This window comes from Ooceraea biroi, chromosome 2 (assembly GCF_003672135.1).
Source record: "Ooceraea biroi isolate clonal line C1 chromosome 2, Obir_v5.4, whole genome shotgun sequence".
NCBI classification, from domain to species: Eukaryota; Metazoa; Arthropoda; class Insecta; order Hymenoptera; family Formicidae; genus Ooceraea; species Ooceraea biroi.
In genome coordinates, this window is record NC_039507.1 from 9,054,022 (window position 1) to 9,072,306 (window position 18,285).

The 18,285-nt window shown below is 35.9% G+C and overlaps 3 protein-coding genes across 5 annotated transcripts in view; 1 reads left to right on the forward strand and 2 right to left on the reverse strand.

Annotated features, from left to right (window-relative positions):
- LOC105279603 (methylmalonic aciduria and homocystinuria type D homolog, mitochondrial) lies at positions 1–11,676 on the forward strand. 3 transcript variants are annotated; one of them, XM_026975370.1, is made up of 5 exons: positions 1–40; positions 9,489–9,627; positions 10,230–10,648; positions 10,773–10,989; positions 11,151–11,676. In XM_026975370.1, the coding sequence occupies exons 1-5, from the start codon at positions 23–25 to the stop codon at positions 11,231–11,233; spliced, it is 876 nt and encodes a 291-aa protein (XP_026831171.1). In that variant the 5' UTR covers positions 1–22; the 3' UTR covers positions 11,234–11,676. The 3 variants fall into 3 exon arrangements, with proteins under 3 accessions (XP_026831171.1, XP_026831172.1, XP_011337817.1); XM_026975371.1 differs by having other exon boundaries at positions 10,233–10,648; XM_011339515.3 differs by lacking the exon at positions 1–40 and adding an exon at positions 9,249–9,402.
- Positions 1,476–6,554, reverse strand: LOC105279532 (aminopeptidase N). Its single transcript, XM_020031823.2, has 6 exons — positions 6,313–6,554; positions 5,766–5,952; positions 5,536–5,692; positions 5,085–5,160; positions 3,510–3,883; positions 1,476–3,349 (listed from the first exon to the last, which is right to left on the reverse strand). The coding sequence occupies exons 1-6, from the start codon at positions 6,315–6,317 to the stop codon at positions 3,039–3,041; spliced, it is 1,110 nt and encodes a 369-aa protein (XP_019887382.1). The 5' UTR covers positions 6,318–6,554; the 3' UTR covers positions 1,476–3,038.
- The window catches only part of LOC105279462 (rhophilin-2), a 19,421-nt gene continuing 12,724 nt past the window's right edge, over positions 11,589–18,285 (reverse strand). The window contains exons 12-15 of the mRNA XM_011339300.3: positions 14,015–14,414; positions 13,528–13,838; positions 13,348–13,441; positions 11,589–12,998 (exon numbers count right to left, since the gene is read on the reverse strand). Of these exons, the coding sequence (XP_011337602.1) occupies positions 12,850–12,998; positions 13,348–13,441; positions 13,528–13,838; positions 14,015–14,414 (954 nt within the window). The 3' untranslated portion in view covers positions 11,589–12,849. The remainder of the gene's footprint in view (positions 12,999–13,347; positions 13,442–13,527; positions 13,839–14,014; positions 14,415–18,285) is intronic.

An 18,285-nucleotide genomic window follows, 5' to 3' on the forward strand; every position in this document is an offset into this window, starting at 1 on the left:
AAAGGTTTGTGAAATTGTGAACATGTCAAAGGAATTTGAGGTAAGTTTTTAACCTTGTTTATTATATAATAAGGAAATGGTTGGCAATAAATTCAGTATGCAATGATAGAGTAGAATCATAGTAACAGGAAAATACGCAATTTGTTGAATTGCTTAATTGTAGAGGTTAGATTTCATGATCGCGGAACCGCTAGGCGTGTGGCTCGTATAATGAGATATTCAGGGTACTCTTAATATGAGATAATTATTGCTCGAATATGAAGATTATGTAGTGTAATAAAAAGAAAGAAAATACTACTTACGGTTAAAGAAAAGTTAATACGAATTTATATTACGAAGTTTTGTGTATTTAATTTTATAAAATCTGACTATGGAGGTTAGAGATACGAGGAAGCGTCGACAGTGGAATCGTGAAGATTTGGCGAAGGCTGTGGCAGCAGTATTTTTATAAAACTATCTAATAAAGTTTTTTAATTGCAATACTGATGTATTTTGCACTTTTAACACCGATTTCTCGAGGTATCTTATATTAGGAGCACACTTTCTCGACCCTGCGTAAAGCTCTTTTTTCAAATTTTTTTAATTTTCAGAAAAAATAATATTTAAATTAGATTTTTCATTTTACCAACCTAAAGCTTATTAAATTCTCTTCACGATAACGTATTACATTTTTAAATTCTGCTTATAGATTTCCTTACATTCGGCAAAATCGATATGGTATCTCATAATCGGGGACTTTCCTCTATCTGTTTTAAATAAACCAAGTTTAATTATTTTGTCTATTAAGTATTTTATGCGTGTATTTTTGGTTATACAGAATTGCTATGTTCTATGAACATAGTAAAAATTAATCTTAAACTTCTCAAAACCAATCGATCATTTTTACGTCGCAAATAGGTGCTCAAGATGTCACACAAATACACGTCTGCAACGTTTCTGTAACCAGAAATTTGACTGTTAGTTACGTGCCAGCAACGTGGCAATTACGTTTCGAATACCAGTTCACACGTCGCTGCAACGTAACATGCGACGAGTTAGCACGTCATATTTACGTATTTGCCACGTATAGTGCTGGCAGGGATAGCACTCATATCAATAGTGCCAGCATATTTACACATAAGAATTCCGTCATAAAAATTACCTGTTCAATTTCCTCTTTAGAATATAAGTGATTTATAACAATAACTAATAATTTTTCTTTATCAGAAGGTGAAGCACTGCAAAAAAAACGAATTAAGTTGTAATTAAACTAAACTACTAAAGGAACCTGCTATAATTTTGGAAGAGCAATGTAAAAAAACAATTTTATTACTTGTAGGTCCGCAGAAGTTCTATGATTTGATTTGTATGTTTCACTGCATAATCAACAAAGATGGCATAAGAGAAAAGAGTGGAATATCTGTTTTTCTTGATAACAGATGAATCATAGAACATGTCAATAGCAAGAAGGGGTTTTTCGGCGCATGAAATATAATTAAAAACTTTAGAATCATTTATGTGTAATTCTTTCAATTTCTGCAAAACACTCTCATCCGCTTTCATCGCACCTTTACAGTACGTCCATTCTCTCCATTCCGGCGAAAGTCTATAACATGCAAAAACTAAATAAAATTCAATAACAGAGTTCTCATTATCATAAACGGTACAATCAATTATTAACAGATTTCGCAAAATTGAAAAATCTCTCGACAAACTGCTGAAGAAGAAAGGATAATACAACAATAGTAATGTCTACAAGATATTAATGCCTACATTTAGTTACAAAACAATCATTCTGACTCAATGAAAAACTAAACAATGTAATGTATTTTAAAGTTAATTTAGAGCGAAAACCAATTAATATAGTTATCCCATTTGATTTGTCACCTCATAATACGTTGTATTGTACTATTTTTAAATGTTATATACGAATATATAATAATATATAATATATATAATAATAGAAACAAGCTTTAATGCAATTGTCATTAATACTTATCTGTAGAAAATATTGCAGAAGCTCCCCAGATAACATTTTTTGCTAAAGCAGAGTAGTGCAATCTATTTGCTGGCAATTATTGCTATCATGTTGCTATAATAATGACAGAAATTAACTTTTGCCACACTTTTGTTGACATAATGCCATAATTATATATTTTTCACCGCAACTGTTGCCCCAAAGGTGCTGTAAAGTTGCTGTTTCGTGTTTCTTTGCTACCAATATTGAAACAAATGAGGACTCACCTTGTTGCCATTTTGTTTGCAACATTTCTGAGCAAATTCTTAGCAAAATACTTGCAAAATGTTATGTGGGTCATTATACATAATTTAACAAACAGTTAATGCTTTTCGCGAAAAGTTCTGCATTTTCGACTATTAATATCTCGAATTTTATACATTGTACGAAAGAAATCACCATAGAAAGAATGTACTTGCAGAAATTACTTGCGATTTGTGGGATCTTCTAGGTGTTCCTTCAATTTATCAGTAGCAGTGTGCTGACATTCTGTATAACCAAAAATACATGCCCATTTTATAGCTTCTTGGCGCAACCGCATAGTGAGATCATTATCATCGACCTCTTCGTTGTATGATAATGTGGAGAGCAACTTTTTCAAGATATAGCGCATATCTTGCTATAAACGTTGTTAAAAATTACGTGACCATCATATAAATGTTTTGTTGTTTATAAAAGTAAATATGGAAAGTTATTAATCCTTTAATATTACAATAAATATATATCTCCAACAATTTTTGAATTTGTACAGTTGAATTGATAGCATCTGCCATAGAGCATACGAGCTTACATAACACAAATACATCCTACATCATTTATAATTTTGCGACATGTCTTATCTATAAACACGTATGTATGTAACGTGTAAAACAGTAACGTTACACATTTTCTGCATTGTTGCTTTTAGTTTCGTTTTTTTGCACATTGTAATTGATATTAATGCATACATTTCGATATTCTCTTTTTATTAATTATTCATGTCAAATTTAAATATTATTATAATAATATGTTATGCATTACGCACGTACATATAACATGCTTCTTAATAACTTTTTACTAAAAATATTACTATCTTTACCTTTATAACTGCACTTTCTGCAAATGGTAAGAAATACGATAGGTCTATAAAAATTTGTAACATAGGATACCATGCTATGTAATCCCTGTCTCGAGCCAAATAGTTCATGAGACGCATAAACGTGTTGTATGTAACTTCCCCTCTCATCAAGAAATAATATGTATCATCGATGATTTGAGCACGGTTAAGAACATGAATCTTCTCATAGTTTTCATGCAGTAGATAGTTTGTAACGAACTTTAAGCTGTTTGTATCGTATTTTACACGATAGTATCCTATTGCATAATAAGTAATATTAAATGATACCGTCAATGAGATTCATAGTTAAAAAATAACTATGCATGTTGTAATGTACATCATTTGTGGGAATGTTGAAATCATATAAAACTGTAAATAAGGTAAAAAATAAATAATCTGAATATCAATTTAACGCACCTGTTTGTTGTAAGTTTAGTATGATCCACTCATTCTTATGAGTAAGTCGGACAGATATTCTATTGCTATTCTCTGGAGTTATCCAATCACGAGGGGTTGTGTTATTAAAATCTAATTGTTCCGATGTAGTGAAAGTGATAGGTAACCAGTGACGTAGCGCTTTGCTTCCATTATCGTTGTAAAATTCCTCTTCAGATTGACATATGAACAATGTGCTTTCATTGCGATGAACATGTGCAATAGGATAATTATTTGTTGTTATCCAGGTCTCCATTATATCTTTCATGGTATAGTTACATAGCTCTTGGTTATCGATTACGTCCATAGATCCACATAACGTATGAACTTGTATCAGATCCCATGAGTAAGTCGAACTAAAATATTCATAGTAGCTAAATGTATAAATTTATAGTTTCAGATCATAAAAACTATAATAAGTTGTATATAAAGGTCCACATAAGTTATACTAAATTTTAGAAATACAATTAATACTACACGCATATTATAATAACATTATATAAGAAGGAAAGATAATTTGTAATTGAATATAAAGAGTAAACCCAACTCGAACATAATCATAAAACAACTTGAATAAATTTATTATCGACAATCTGGCCAAATGGTATTTACATCAAGGACAACGTTTCGACCTCAAATTTAGGCCCTTATCAAGTCCATAACTTTAAGACAAATGTTCACAAAACAACGCAACTTGCAAATACATAAACATGTTCCAACAAGTCAATTTTATAATATAGAATTTCAAAGGTTTTTTATGATTATCAGTAGTAGTAATAACTTATAGTCGCCAGTAATGGAGAAACAACTTGAATAAATTTATTATCGACAATCTGGCCAAATGGTATTTACATCAAGGACAACGTTTCGGCCTCTAATTTAGGCCCTTATCAAGTCCATAACTTTAAGACAAGTGTTCACAAAACAACGCAACTTGCAAATACATAAACATGTTCCAACGAGTCAAATATTCAACAAAGTTACGCTGTTACAAAGGATCTAAATTTCAACACTTATCAAATAATAAAATTTTTTACTAGATACACAAAAGCTGTTCAGTACACCAGAACCGTCTCTAACAGTTCTGGTGTACTGAACAGCTTTTGTGTATCTAGTAAAAAATTTTATTATTTGATAAGTGTTGAAATTTAGATCCTTTGTAACAGCGTAACTTTGTTGAATATTTGACTCGTTGGAACATGTTTATGTATTTGCAAGTTGCGTTGTTTTGTGAACACTTGTCTTAAAGTTATGGACTTGATAAGGGCCTAAATTCGAGGCCGAAACGTTGTCCTTGATGTAAATACCATTTGGCCAGATTGTCGATAATAAATTTATTCAAGTTGTTTCTCCATTACTGGCGACTATAAGTTATTACTACTACTGATAATCATAAAAAACCTTTGAAATTCTATATTATAAAATGCTATATTTGATACTGTAGCTTACATTTTTCGTAATCAAATAATAATGAGACATCGAAGTTATCCTAAAACTATACCGTGTTTATTATGTCATATACGTTATCTCGGTATTGTATTACTGAATGTTACTCACTAAATGATCGACTTCTTGATACTCTCTTCAAACATTTTGCCCATAATATGTCGTACCATGCGCAATATGACAGGTGCTGTAGAAATGAATGTAAGTGTAAATGTAAAAGACAACTAGGTATTTGTAAAAGATGAATTTATATATTCAACCATGTATAATATTGCTGAGATGAAATACATTTAAAATACCTTATTATATGTACATTGTTTTAATATTAATATTTCTTAGATGTACTAACTTTTTCTAAGTAATACATTCTAAGTAATATTTAAGCACTACCTAATCCTTTAAAACATATTTTACATAACAGTTATACAATAAAACAGTTACATATTATAAGGCATATAAATACGATACATATTAAGATTTGAAAATAGCTTTTCAATTTTCTTATGTTAATTGCTGTTAAACAATTACAGAGCGTCGTTTATTAATTCTTATTCTGGCCTACCTTTGACATAAATTGGAAAAGAGAAAAGTGATTTAATTTCGGATGATGTCTGGACTTCATATAAAAGAGGCTTCATTATGAAATTTGTGTCGAGATGAAGACAGTCTTGGTGAACTTGAACCACGAACAAATCCATAAATCCCCATTCCCAAAACACCTATAAAGGGAAACTTTATTTAACTGAATGAACCGAATATTACTGAAGCTTGTGTTAATAATATAAAAAGAACCTCATCTAGAATTTGCACATGAAGAAGAGCGGCAAGCCCTTTATTGAACCATAAATGAGACCACCACGGCAGTGTGACTATATTTTCTTCTACCAACTGATATGCTATTCCACGTGCTACTGTGTTTACTACCTCTCGTTGGCGGGTATAGCTATCTAGTTGTTTATCATAAGTAACAAGCGATTCTCTGTAACACAATATTTAAAATATTGCTATGTACATATATATGTAAAGATATAAGTCTAATATAATGTTCAATATTAAATTAAACCAATATTATAATAAAGTTTAATATATAAATTCGTACAGCTACTAATAACATCTGTAATCTATTTCTTTCTTATTCAATAGACATGTGATTAAATTCTACGTTAATAAAATATTAGCAAATAATAATAATAATAATTTTGTTATCGCTATACTCATAAACAATGAGCCCCCAATTTGCCATGACATCCTCTTTCATAGCCGGAATTGCAAGTAGAGTTATATTCCTGCGCAAAGGAATTTTGTGGTACCACGTAGAATGTAGGATCTTATTACTCACATCATATAAAACCTGCATAGAATTTTCCACTCTAGATCTACTTGCTATAGAAAGTTTGATTACTGTATGATATATGCCTAGTGCATTGTAAGCTAGAAACTTAGTTTTAATGGAAAACTCAAAATTAGTTAGTATAAACATCAGTTGATAAGTAGATATTTTGTCTTCAATGAAAGAATTTGTGCAGAGCCAGTTTCGTTTATAATCCTCTCGTGCAGATCTTTCAGATACCGAGATTGGCCATATCTTATATTTCTGCAGATGAGTGAATCTAAATTGAAATGTTGCTTTAAGTTCCGGCTCGTCCCAACATGGAAACAAGTGTCGAGCTCCAATAGAGTGAATATTTGTTGCCAATAATACATTCCTATTTTAAGAACAGTCCTAATATACTTTACATTGTCTAAATAATGTTTTGAATAAAATTATCAAGTTAAGCAATAAGCAAGCATAGTGCTTTATTTAAAGCACGACGTTTGGCATATTTTATTATTACGTGTTATTATAGATAACTAATTTTGAGGGACTGTGTCTAATGTTTAACATTTTAATTTATTACTGTTTTTTTCAAATTAAATAGGCTCTTAAAATTATTTATAGATATAAATTATATATCTTATTTACTACTTTATAACATGTAATAATTATTATTGTATATTAATGTATCTTACATTAATGAATATTAAGTATTATATTTTAATACGATAAGTATTTATAATGTTAACTCACTGTCGTGCTTCAGGTGGGATTATAAGAAAATAACCTTCTTCTATGCCTTTATATTAATAATATTTGTCTCGTATGAGATGGACAGGGAGTAATTTCCAGGAGATAGCTGCTGATTGAAACAGAGGTTTAGAATGTTCTCCTCCCCGGAGTATCCGATAGTCCTTGGAGTATATTCGTCAGCTTTTGTAAGTTCATCTGCGCTATTATTCTTCATAATCAATTTTATCGCATCATATTTTATTAGCTCTTCGGTTCTTTCCGGTTCGGGACTGTGTAACCTAATATTTGATGTTGGTTCGAAAATTTCAATATCAATTTTGCATTCGCCACGTAAAAAATACAGCATGTTAGAAAATTCGATGCTGATATTATAGTGCCGCGGCTGTACATCTTTTGGTAAACGATAACCAAGTCCTTTATGTGTTTTAATTTTGGAAAACAGATGTTCCGCTTGTATACATGTTATTATAAATAATTGTAGGAATCGGATATGAAATTTTCTTTCAAATATCTGTAACAACATTTCGTCATCCGAAAAAATTAACTGATTATAATATATCGTGTACATCCATAAAAAAACGTCATTTTCTTTCCACAATTTTTCTTTTTCAGTAATAAATCGTATTATTAATAATATGTTAAAATTATTTTACAAGATCTTCAAAACTTTATTCATTTTGTATGTCACATCTGATAGCAAGACAAATGTAAGCACAATGTAAATAACACTTTACGACAAAGAACTAAATTACCATTTATTTTTCATATCAAAACATTGTACTCTTCTACGTCTTTCCGGTATCTCTACCGTACAGTGTTGCTCTTTATTATTATACCTTATTTTATCTTTGAGAATGAATAAATAAGAATAAATATCAACTATTTCTGATGGCTTACCGGCATTTTGAAGTGTAACGTTTTTAATATAAGTATAATAAGAAATTCGTACAATCATTATAGTTATTACCGTTAACAGCTCTTTATGCTGAAACATATCACTACACTCTACAGTATCATCTGAATAGATCTTACCACGGCCAAGGACGATTTGAAATGACACAACAAGTGGAAATAATATATAAACATGTTTCAGGTTCACACAAATAAAGGTACAATTTCATGCTGTCGCCTGTTGCTCATTTTCAGCGACAAAACAGGTCACGTGATCAAAATGAACGCTGGATATTGGTCAATTTTTATCACGTGACCTGTTTTGTCGCTGAAAGTGAGCGACGAGCGACAGCATGAAATTGTACCTTTAGAGTTCTATCAGCCGCTGTATGTGTAGAAAGTGTAAACAGATTTGAAGAAACAAGTGAGAAGTTCGAAATAACTTCTATCTTGTGACGGATGATTACATTATTATCGAGCGATACGTTAGATCAGAGCTCGGAACGATCTGAATTTTCCGAGCGATTTTCGAAGGCCTACTTTCGATCCTCTCTTTACCGCACACCGCGTAACAGATGGGGCAGCCAGCGGCCGCCGGGCGTCAGGAGGGCCACATTTGCCTAGCCGGCAAATAAGTGGGCCTTACTTCTGTGGGGACCCTGATTACGTAAATTCTGAAATTAAAAAAAATTTACAAGAAATAAAAATTTTCGATTAAAAATATAATTTTTCTAATATATTTAAAATTATTATAAACAACTTACGCTCTGTCATAGGTAATCGCAACTGTCGCATTGCGTTGCGCGCGCGCAGAAAACCGGAAGCCGAATGTAACTTTCGATATCAATTAATCGAGAGCGCGCGTGATGTTCGCGAGAATCACGACGCGTATCCGACGATCCATAAGGCACTCGCGATGACCTTTCATGCAAGAAACTCAGTTTCAGATAAAAATTATTGTGAAAAGCGCGGAGTGACGCGAACGCAAAATAACCTATGACGCGCCATGTTTCGTAATTGACCGCCATTCAAAGGTCGATCACTATTATCGCGATTATCGAAATATCGAAACAGTCGAGATAACTAACCAACGCAGGAATAAAATTCTTTAGGATATATTAATATTAATAACAGGAAAATATTAATAATTACTATTAATTAATATAATATTAATTAATTTAATAGAAGCTTCCATAAATATGGCGTTGTCGGTTTCTTTAGTTATCCATTTGGCGCATGCGCTCTAACCTATGTAGCACGTTACGTACGTACTGATTGGTCCGTCGACTAAGCAGCAGTATGTTTAGTGCATTATATATATACAAGTCTGTGATTGATATAGATAGATAGGTAATCAGTTGTATTCAACCGCGAACGCGTACGTTGTTTTCCTCGCAGCGTCCGAATCCGCTATGTAAATTATCTTCCCCAACTGACTGCGTCCTAAATGATGCACCATTATTCGTAACGGTAATGCGAAGTGCTCGCCCGAGCGCGGAGTGGTTGCCCGTCTGCCAACCGACTCGCTGATGTAACCTGCGAACCACTGCTTCCAGATGCTTTGCGTGAGGTACAGCAGGAAGCACGGTACTTCGTTGCTGTCCAATTTGCTCCCAAAGGCCCTTCATTCGCGTCGCGGTGACAGAAATACGAGTTCCTACAAGGCAATCAAGGTCAATGACGACTCCTTGGACGGTGAGTAACCTCTTGGTTTTCATCATCGGTCGATGTGTCAAACAACATCATTCGCGAACTTGCGCCTAAATATTCTCGCTTCTGAATTCTAAAGATGCGTATTAAGCAACTGCTTGTGCAAGTCATGTGATTAATTATTATTCATTACTCTGTAACGGAAGAGGTGCTTGTATCGGCCTGTGTGGCAATGTAGATTGCGTACGTTGTTTTTAAATAAAACATACGTATATAATAAGTATAATCGTATGTATATGCGAAATACGTCTGCTAAGATTATTTCTCTTATAGCTCCTCGCGTATGCAGCGTTAAGTAATACGATAAATAAGCTTCAAAATAATCGAATGTATAACCTCTCGCCGTGGCAATTGGACCTTGTACTTGGTGGCAAATTTTTACCTTAAAATTGTTCTTTCTAAAAAAACAGCTTTAGAAAATTTTCTAAGAATAGCTTTAAGGTAAACATTCGTTCTTCCGGCCAAATTTCGATCATTTACGTGAATCAAAAAGGCATACTACACACACTATGATATAACAATATTTCGTACGCGAATATTTATGTCGGTCAAGTTACATTTATTATCGCGAACACATTACAAAATAGCAGATATTGACAGCAGCGTCCTGGGTACCAACTCCAACTGGGAGCTGTTGACGCCGAGAGGCTTCCGTTTTTATCTTCCTGGAAGTGTAGGACCTGCCTGGCTAGATGCTACAACCACTGCCCAAGTCAAGACCCACTTCGTCGTCGATCTGTCCAGTGAAGAGGCGTTTATGGAATCCTTGAACGACAAAGTTAGCTGTCGTAGAAACGGTTTCGGGGACTGGAAGGCGATACGGCCGATGTTGGACTGCGTAGCGCAAGAATGTCCAATCCTGCTGCGGAAGAGCATAGAGGAATTGTTTCCAGGATCCTTGGACGCAGTCTCGTCACATCTCACCATTATAACTATTAATCAGAGAGCGAATCCTAAATCGATGCGATGGCGCAAGGAGATCGAAACGGAGAAGCTAGCCAAATATGTAAGTCGCGCGTATACATCGTACGATCTGCATGCCGCAGTGCGTGCAGACAGAATCCAAAAATAATACAGGTGGCCAGAAGAGAAGACACGCGTGTTCATTAGTAGTCTCCGCTTTGCTTTAGTTTGTTTTAGCAGCCTCGGACATATGTACGAAGCTCAAAATGATCGGTTACTGGGCGGACTTCATTAACCCTTTTAGCGGGCAGCCGCACCTGAATCCACGGAAGGGCGCCAATTTATATGAGACCGATCAACGATTCCGCTGCGTAGGATTTAAAGTAGAACAAAGAAGCAATTGCAGAATTATCGCGTCCGATAATAGTCTAAAACATTTTATCGGTATGTAAACAATTGCACACACACGCGAACGTATGCAGCGACGATAAGATAACAATCTGCATTCATCGATGTACAAACATTGGCGTGCTTATAATATAATCTTTCTCTGCGGAATCGTACGCGACATCCAGCTTGCATTTTAATTTTTTCTCGAATTTCAGGAAGCCTTTTTACCACAGCGCCGGCGAGCACGGAGTTTCTGAAGCAAATAATAAACATTGATAACGATAACGAGAATCAATAAACATAAAGTGTGTACATAATGAAGGAGAATTAGTTATGTTAATATGTTTAATATGATAGAGTTTTTTCTATCGTATAAAGTTATACACATAAGAATGTGTATAACTTACGCATGATTGAAAAGTGTCTCCGAGGTAAATGTGATCATTCTCAGTCATGCGCTGGAGCAGCGTTCTTCTGATCTCTCTCTTCCGATCATGAGGGATTCACGTTTGTCTGATATAGAATTAACGTTTTGTGTTCTAATGAAATAAATTATAATTAAATTATGTTTGAACTACTGGGAAGATGGAATGGAAGGCCTCTCGGCAATTAGCAGCTCGACAGATTTCGTTTGGAGGAGTAACCTTTTAATAGCCATGGATAAAATATTTTTTTATTCATGTAACGCCTGTAAATTCCTATGTAAATTCAGAAAACTACCTATAAAATTGTTAATTCCTATCACATGCGTCCGTCATTGATCTTCCTTCGAACTGAAAACTTATGCGAGATATCCATTAGTTTCAAGCTTGTATTTTCACCGCAAATTCGGCACAAAATGCGACCGCCTGACATGTTAATATTACGCAAACGTAAAAAAACTCAAAGTAAAATCGCACAATCCATTTTACACCAATCGCATGCTGAATGTATGCAAGAAAACGGGCTACAATATATGTATATATATATATATATATATTCGATTAACATCACAATGCAAACGTAACTAGAATAATAACTAACAACAAATAACTAAAATAATCACAAGATTACAATTACGCTTCGCAAATCGACGGAAAGACTTTTGCACGGAGGTCCCGGGATTGCGTCGCTCGTTAAACGTAACTAAGAACTCCAACATAAACATACGTAACTTAACAAATCATCCCTAACGTCGTTATGCTACTCGCCTAACCACTTCTTGCTCCTTCAACTCAAACGCGCGTAAGGTTCGCTAATTAACGACGCGATCGCGTGAGTGAGCGTTTCGTAATTAGAGCGTCGAGTGTCGCAATTTGAGGCACCTCGGTCGGGTTACGATTCGTCTCCCGATGTATCCCAAAGTAGCAACTTAATAGATCATAGGTAACTTGGTACCACCGGCGGAACGAGCTAACAGACTACTGTGCTCTGCAACGATACAAGCAAACGTATTCTACATATTATTAATGGATAGTGCTATTCACAACGCTTCTCGAGGTATTATGCGAGAGCAATTCTCTCTTATACTTACGTAAATCCGATCGTACCAATAATATTGCTCAACACTAATTAATTAAGTACACATTCTTGTTATTATAAGAAAAGCTAAAGTATATCGTAATAAGATCTAAAGTGAAGTATGTCTTAATTATAATAATTATTAAGATTAAAACCAATTAACCAGGAAAACATCTGTGCAGCTATAACGCATTAACATATTCGTATAACATATTCACGCATGTGTCATAATAACATAATAACAATATACTTCTACGGTCATGATTGATGACTATTTTCTGTTAGAGATGTAACATATATCTGTTTTTGGCAAAACATACGACTGCCTGTCGATGTAATATGCAATCACATGGAAATAACTGTTAAACCTAAGTAGTTGCAACGGAAGAAGTGGAAAGTAGAAGTAGATTGCTCTTAATCCACTTCCAACTTCCGGAACGAGCCGCATATCCCGCCAAATTCCTCGTCGACTGCGTGGCAGTCTTTTGGTGATATCTCGATGTGCATATCGTCGAGGGCTTTGAGTTGTTCTTTCTTCTGCTGCAGTTCCTTTTTAAATTCAGCTGGAAAATGAGCGCGCGTGTACATACAGACAACAAGTAAAATAATATCAAGATAAAACGAGAAAATAATGAAAAGATATTTTTGAGTAATCGCAAATTCGATTCTATTAGATAGCACTTTGTTAGACAGCATTAACAGAAATTGTTGTAAGAAAAGTTCCTGCAATTTATGAAATAAATAATTTCATTGCAAATGGACAATTTCAATTTTTGTAATATATTTTTTGTTTATATATAATTACAATTAAATTTTGCCCTTTTCACATCTTCCCGTTTCTCCGTTTAAATGTTCTAGCTTATCCGTTATATTCGGGGTAGGAAGAAAAGAAAATTGGAAAAATCGCCGTACCGATCATTTCAGAGAGTGGAATTTCTCCTCCGTACTCCTTCGGCAGTATATCTGGATTTACCGCGTCTCTTAGCTCCTGCATATCCTTGTGCATCTGCCACAGAGTCCACATTACGAACGCGTGACTCATCGGTCGTGCAAATTTACATTATGTCGAGCCATGTAATTCATGATATTTACCATTACGCGAGACTTCAGCTTGTCGTTGAGCAGCGATATGGCGAATTCGACGATCTTCGCTACGCTGGCGGGAATATTGATGAAATGTGTCTCCTTGTGACGCATCGGGGTGCTGTTCTGTATGCATCTCAGCATATTGCGAATGTCCGTGAAGGACCACGCGCTGAAATGGCTCATGGTCAATCCCGACTCGTCGTTGATGTGCGTATAGCCGCGGATCTGATTCTCCTCGTTGTCCATCAAGGATTCCACCACCAAGCTGTGCACTCGCGCCATGTGTATCGACGAAAACTTGCAAGGATCAAAGCGTCCTTAAAAGCAGAAAAATAAAGCAAATGATTGATCGTACGATCAACATCATTATTAAAGTCAATCGCATCAATTTAACTAAACAAAGTCGATATCTTTATTTTCCAAAGTTATTTAACTTTTAAGTTATTTAACTTTTATTTTGCAACGTAGAATCTTGTGTTTGGAATCGCGTTACCTGCACACGACAGTATCACTTTTCGGCCGTGCTGATCCCGTTTCGGCAACGGCACCAGGTAGCCGCTGTCGATGATAGCCTCGATATCCGGGTCATCGATGTCGAGTTTCTGGAACCAGTCGGGATAGAGCTGTCTGATAGTGAGGTAGCGCTCCAGCATCTCCTCTGCCATCGGCAGACTAAACTTCTTCGTCCTGAGGAACCTCAGCAGGAACAGCGAGTCGGTCCTGCACCGCTTGATCATGGGATGCTTCTCGATCCAATGACGGAATTGCTCCAACGCTTGCTGCCTCGTGCTGTCGTCCTCACGGAGCTCCAGCCTTGCCGTTTCCAGCGTGTCCGTGTCCACCGTGCTCTTGTATTCATCGTGCCCCTGCTGCTGTCCCTCCGTCACCATCGTCTGAAAAGAGTAACCCGAGCTTGACATTCTATCCCACGATGGGCTCTGTGTCCCGATTGTGAACAACGTTATTCCGGCGATTCCTGCAGTTGCACGGTAGTGCATTAATATAATAATTATAATGATATAATATAATATATAATAATTATTATAATTACTATGCTTTGAAATATATATTAGGAATATATTACGCAGTATTATGCAGTATTATGCGTGTCGTACGTGCATTGTTAATAATATAATAATTGATAATAATAATAATAATAATAAATAATTGATAATATTAAAGATATATTAAATCTTGATTGAAAAAGGTTGACTTTTTATTAACATGAAATATATTTGATTCAGTTTGATTATCTGATGGAGTGTCTTTCAGAAGCGTTCTGCAGTGATCATTTTACGAAATTTAATCATTATTATTTTTTTTTCATAAAATCGTAAAAATTACAACATTAAAATAAGAAAACGGGGATATCGAGCCGCGGGAGCCTCTCTTGATCAAATTATACGATGCACTCGCAACAAGAGCCGTCAATACGATATGGAGCGTAAAGAGAAAGCAGACGCAGCATCGAGATATTCCAGCGCGTAGTCGGTCGGAGTATTATTATGTTACCATCGCGAAATTGCAGCGAAGATTAAAACGAAGCATTGAATCTTGTTGAAACAACAATAACATTCTCTCTTTAGCTCTCTCTTTAGCACTTTAATAATCGAGCAACAGTTGCTTTTACAAAGAGAGCTTATTAAAAGAGACGAAGCATCAGCCAAGCCACCGCGAACCATGGCCAACATTCGCGGGGACGATGCTCCGAATGACGCCACGTATCGGAGAACGTAAGACTGCCAGGTGCGTGGGGAGAAACTATTATCGAATAATTACGGACGATCAGGATCGTCCTTATAATTCTGCGAGCGCGTGGACGCTTGAGCAACCCGCAGAAACGAAAGCGAGACACCGAGGAGGAGGAAGTGGCGTGCGAAGCGGTGGCCTCAACGTCGCTGCGCAACGAGAACACGCGCGGCGTGCCATATCCGCCACAAACGCGGAGCCAACTTTCTATCCTATCGTGCGACAGCCGTGGAGCACGATACCGTAAACGCGCCTGTAAACGATATCCGTTTCGGCTTGAGAGTGCGCGCCCGTAAAACGGTGTCGCAATCTTTCAACATTGACGAGTTTTCCGCAGCAGCTGTTTAATAAACTCTCGCGTAAAGGAATTCTCCCGAGACGAGAGGCGAACTGAGGTGGTACCGTGAGAGGAGATTATGCAGCGGAATTATATAAATTTCTATCTCTGCCCATACAGCACAGAAGCTTGCACCAACATTGCAGCAACGTTGCAACGTTGCAAATTGCAATGCAACAGTACAAAGACATTGCGGAGATATATATCCGCAAAATACTAGCACACTTGTAGCAACATGACATTACTATTTCGGAAACATTGCACGATCAAAATTTGTAATTAATTAATATTAATAATTCATTTTATTAAAACATTGGAGTCTTCCTGTCCTAACGAGATTCGTCCAAATCTATTCGACCAATGATGTGTGTGATGACCAGAATCTGAGCTCGGTAATATATATGTGCATGCGGTGTTTGTCTTTTTCGACTATCTAAAGAACATGGTGGTTGTACGACGCGAGCATCATTCTGAAAGAAAGTAGTTACGTAAAAGAAAAAGGTAAGTACTTTTTTATAATATTATGTCTAATTATAGCACTTGTGTGCTGTTAAAATCTTGTATCTATTAATTAATTATAATAGAGAATCACTCTGTTTGCCTATCTCACGGTTTATATCACTATAACCTCAAAATTATGGAAATTCATTCGAAAACTGCATATTAATAGTTGTAATATTTTTAATAACTTTTTCTGTTATAGAAGCTGTTCGCGAAATACACAATCATGCCACTGATGCAGAAATTGCTGAATGCATTTCCAAGTGGCTTGCTCAAGCTCCGGTTAGGATTGAGAGATCAAAGTATGTCATTTTACATATAATTCTATACATACTTGCAGTATGTATATTTTTATGTAATTTTATGCTAATATATGAATTGTAATTCCTATTTTATTTTTACAGGCAACATACAAACAAAAACGAAGAAGATTCAATTATTTAATTAAAGGAAAAATATTTTAACATAATTAAAGGAAAAATAATATCTCAAAAAGAGGATTTTTAAGTTTTTTTTTATAAAGAACAGTTACTTTTTTATAACAAAAATAGAGAAAATGTTTATTTCATTTTTTATTACTATTGTTATATTACATATAATTGTCTATTTATGTTAATAAATAAAAATATTTAAAGTATATAATAATGAATAATTATAATTATTGCAAATTCATTACATTGCAATATTATTGTGACGTTTCGTTGCAATGTTCCGAAAAGCGGACATTTTCACATTCCTGCAATCCCATAGCAATGCTGCAGAAACATTTCGCAGTGAATTTGCAATGTTGCTACGTTGCGGTGGAAGATTCCTGCAATATATATGCAATCTTTTCGTGCTGTATGGGTGATTATATTTTCATTATTCCAATATTATATTTCCATCCGTGACTCAACTGTTCCATTATCGTTTGGCTGTCGATTCGACGTGACAGAGTCAGCTCGTTCACCGTATCCGTAGCTTGTTACTGAAGAAAATCCTGCGCCGCTGATGAAAGCGTGGCTATCGCGGAGAGATTATCGCGCGAACTCGATGAACGAGCTGCGTCGGTCCGCTTTTACCGCTTCGTAGAGGAACACTTCTGCGCGCGGATGTAACGTGGATAATTCTATTCGAGAAGCTCTGAATTGCGCTTCCTTGTCTCAAGAGGAGGTCTTAATTTAATCTTTCGATTAGCCGATCGGCTTAACGGTTCCGGTTTCTTGCTCTCGCGGGCTTCCCGACGTCCGCTTTCTCCTTTTTCTCCTTCTCGTATCTCCTGTTCCATCCCGCGCGAAGCTCAATGCGTATCTAAACGTTATCGCCTATCGAACGAACTGTCAAGCGAGAGAGACTTGAGGAATCCTTCGAAAACAATTTTATATAATTAACATTTTCATCTATGGATGAAAACATCAAAATGGTTCACAAAATTCTTGCTTTTTAATTAGATTGCTGTTTAATAACAAATACTCGCACGTTTTCGTTACAAGTTATGCGCGTGTACAAGAAGAGTTCTGCTCAAGATCTGACTCGCTCTAACTCTAATTATAAATAATATAAGTAATAACTCTAATCGAAGCTTGATGAATGCGTTCAATTTACTTTATCTTCGTCTCCTCGTTCCTCGACGATCTTTCTCTCTTCCCTTCCTCGCAGTTCTCCAGAAATCCTTAACTGCCGGCCAAGGTGGGTCCCCTCAGTTGGTCCGAATCAGGATCACCTGGTTGATCAGACTTCCAGCCGCTCCGACCAACACTTGTACGTCGCGTTCACTTCCGTTTGGAGAACGCGACACGGAACGAGGATCTAACGACGAACGCGGCCAGATCCTAAACGAGAGACGTCGACCGTCGGACGATGTACACCGGAGTAATCCGGTCGCTCGGCCGGCTGGTCAATTTAAGGAGGGATCGTCGCGGCGGTGCTGACTCTCGTTGCACGGACGAGCTCTCAGGACCTTCACCTACATCCCGATGACGCTCTCCGTCTTTCGCCAAGCGGGAAGTATGCCCGCGCTCTGCGGGTACCCTGTGCAAGTATACGCGAGCGATTTTAACATAATTTTTGCATAAACTATTAGCTGATAATTAATTATAGTTGATAATTAGAGAGATTTTTCTTGACAAAAGAATTACGAATTACCTAATTTCATTAGTTGGATTTATGAGCTAATTGATGGTGAATACGATGATGAA

Coding starts and splice junctions, on each gene's coding strand:
- LOC105279603 (XM_026975370.1), top strand. Junction 9,628..10,229: donor CAATGACGACTCCTTGGACG/GTGAGTAACCTC, acceptor ATTACAAAATAG/CAGATATTGACAGCAGCGTC. Junction 10,990..11,150: donor TAGTCTAAAACATTTTATCG/GTATGTAAACAA, acceptor CTCGAATTTCAG/GAAGCCTTTTTACCACAGCG.
- LOC105279532 (XM_020031823.2), bottom strand. Junction 5,161..5,535: donor TTTTCCAATTTATGTCAAAG/GTAGGCCAGAAT, acceptor TCATTTCTACAG/CACCTGTCATATTGCGCATG. Junction 3,350..3,509: donor ACTAAACTTACAACAAACAG/GTGCGTTAAATT, acceptor ATTATGCAATAG/GATACTATCGTGTAAAATAC.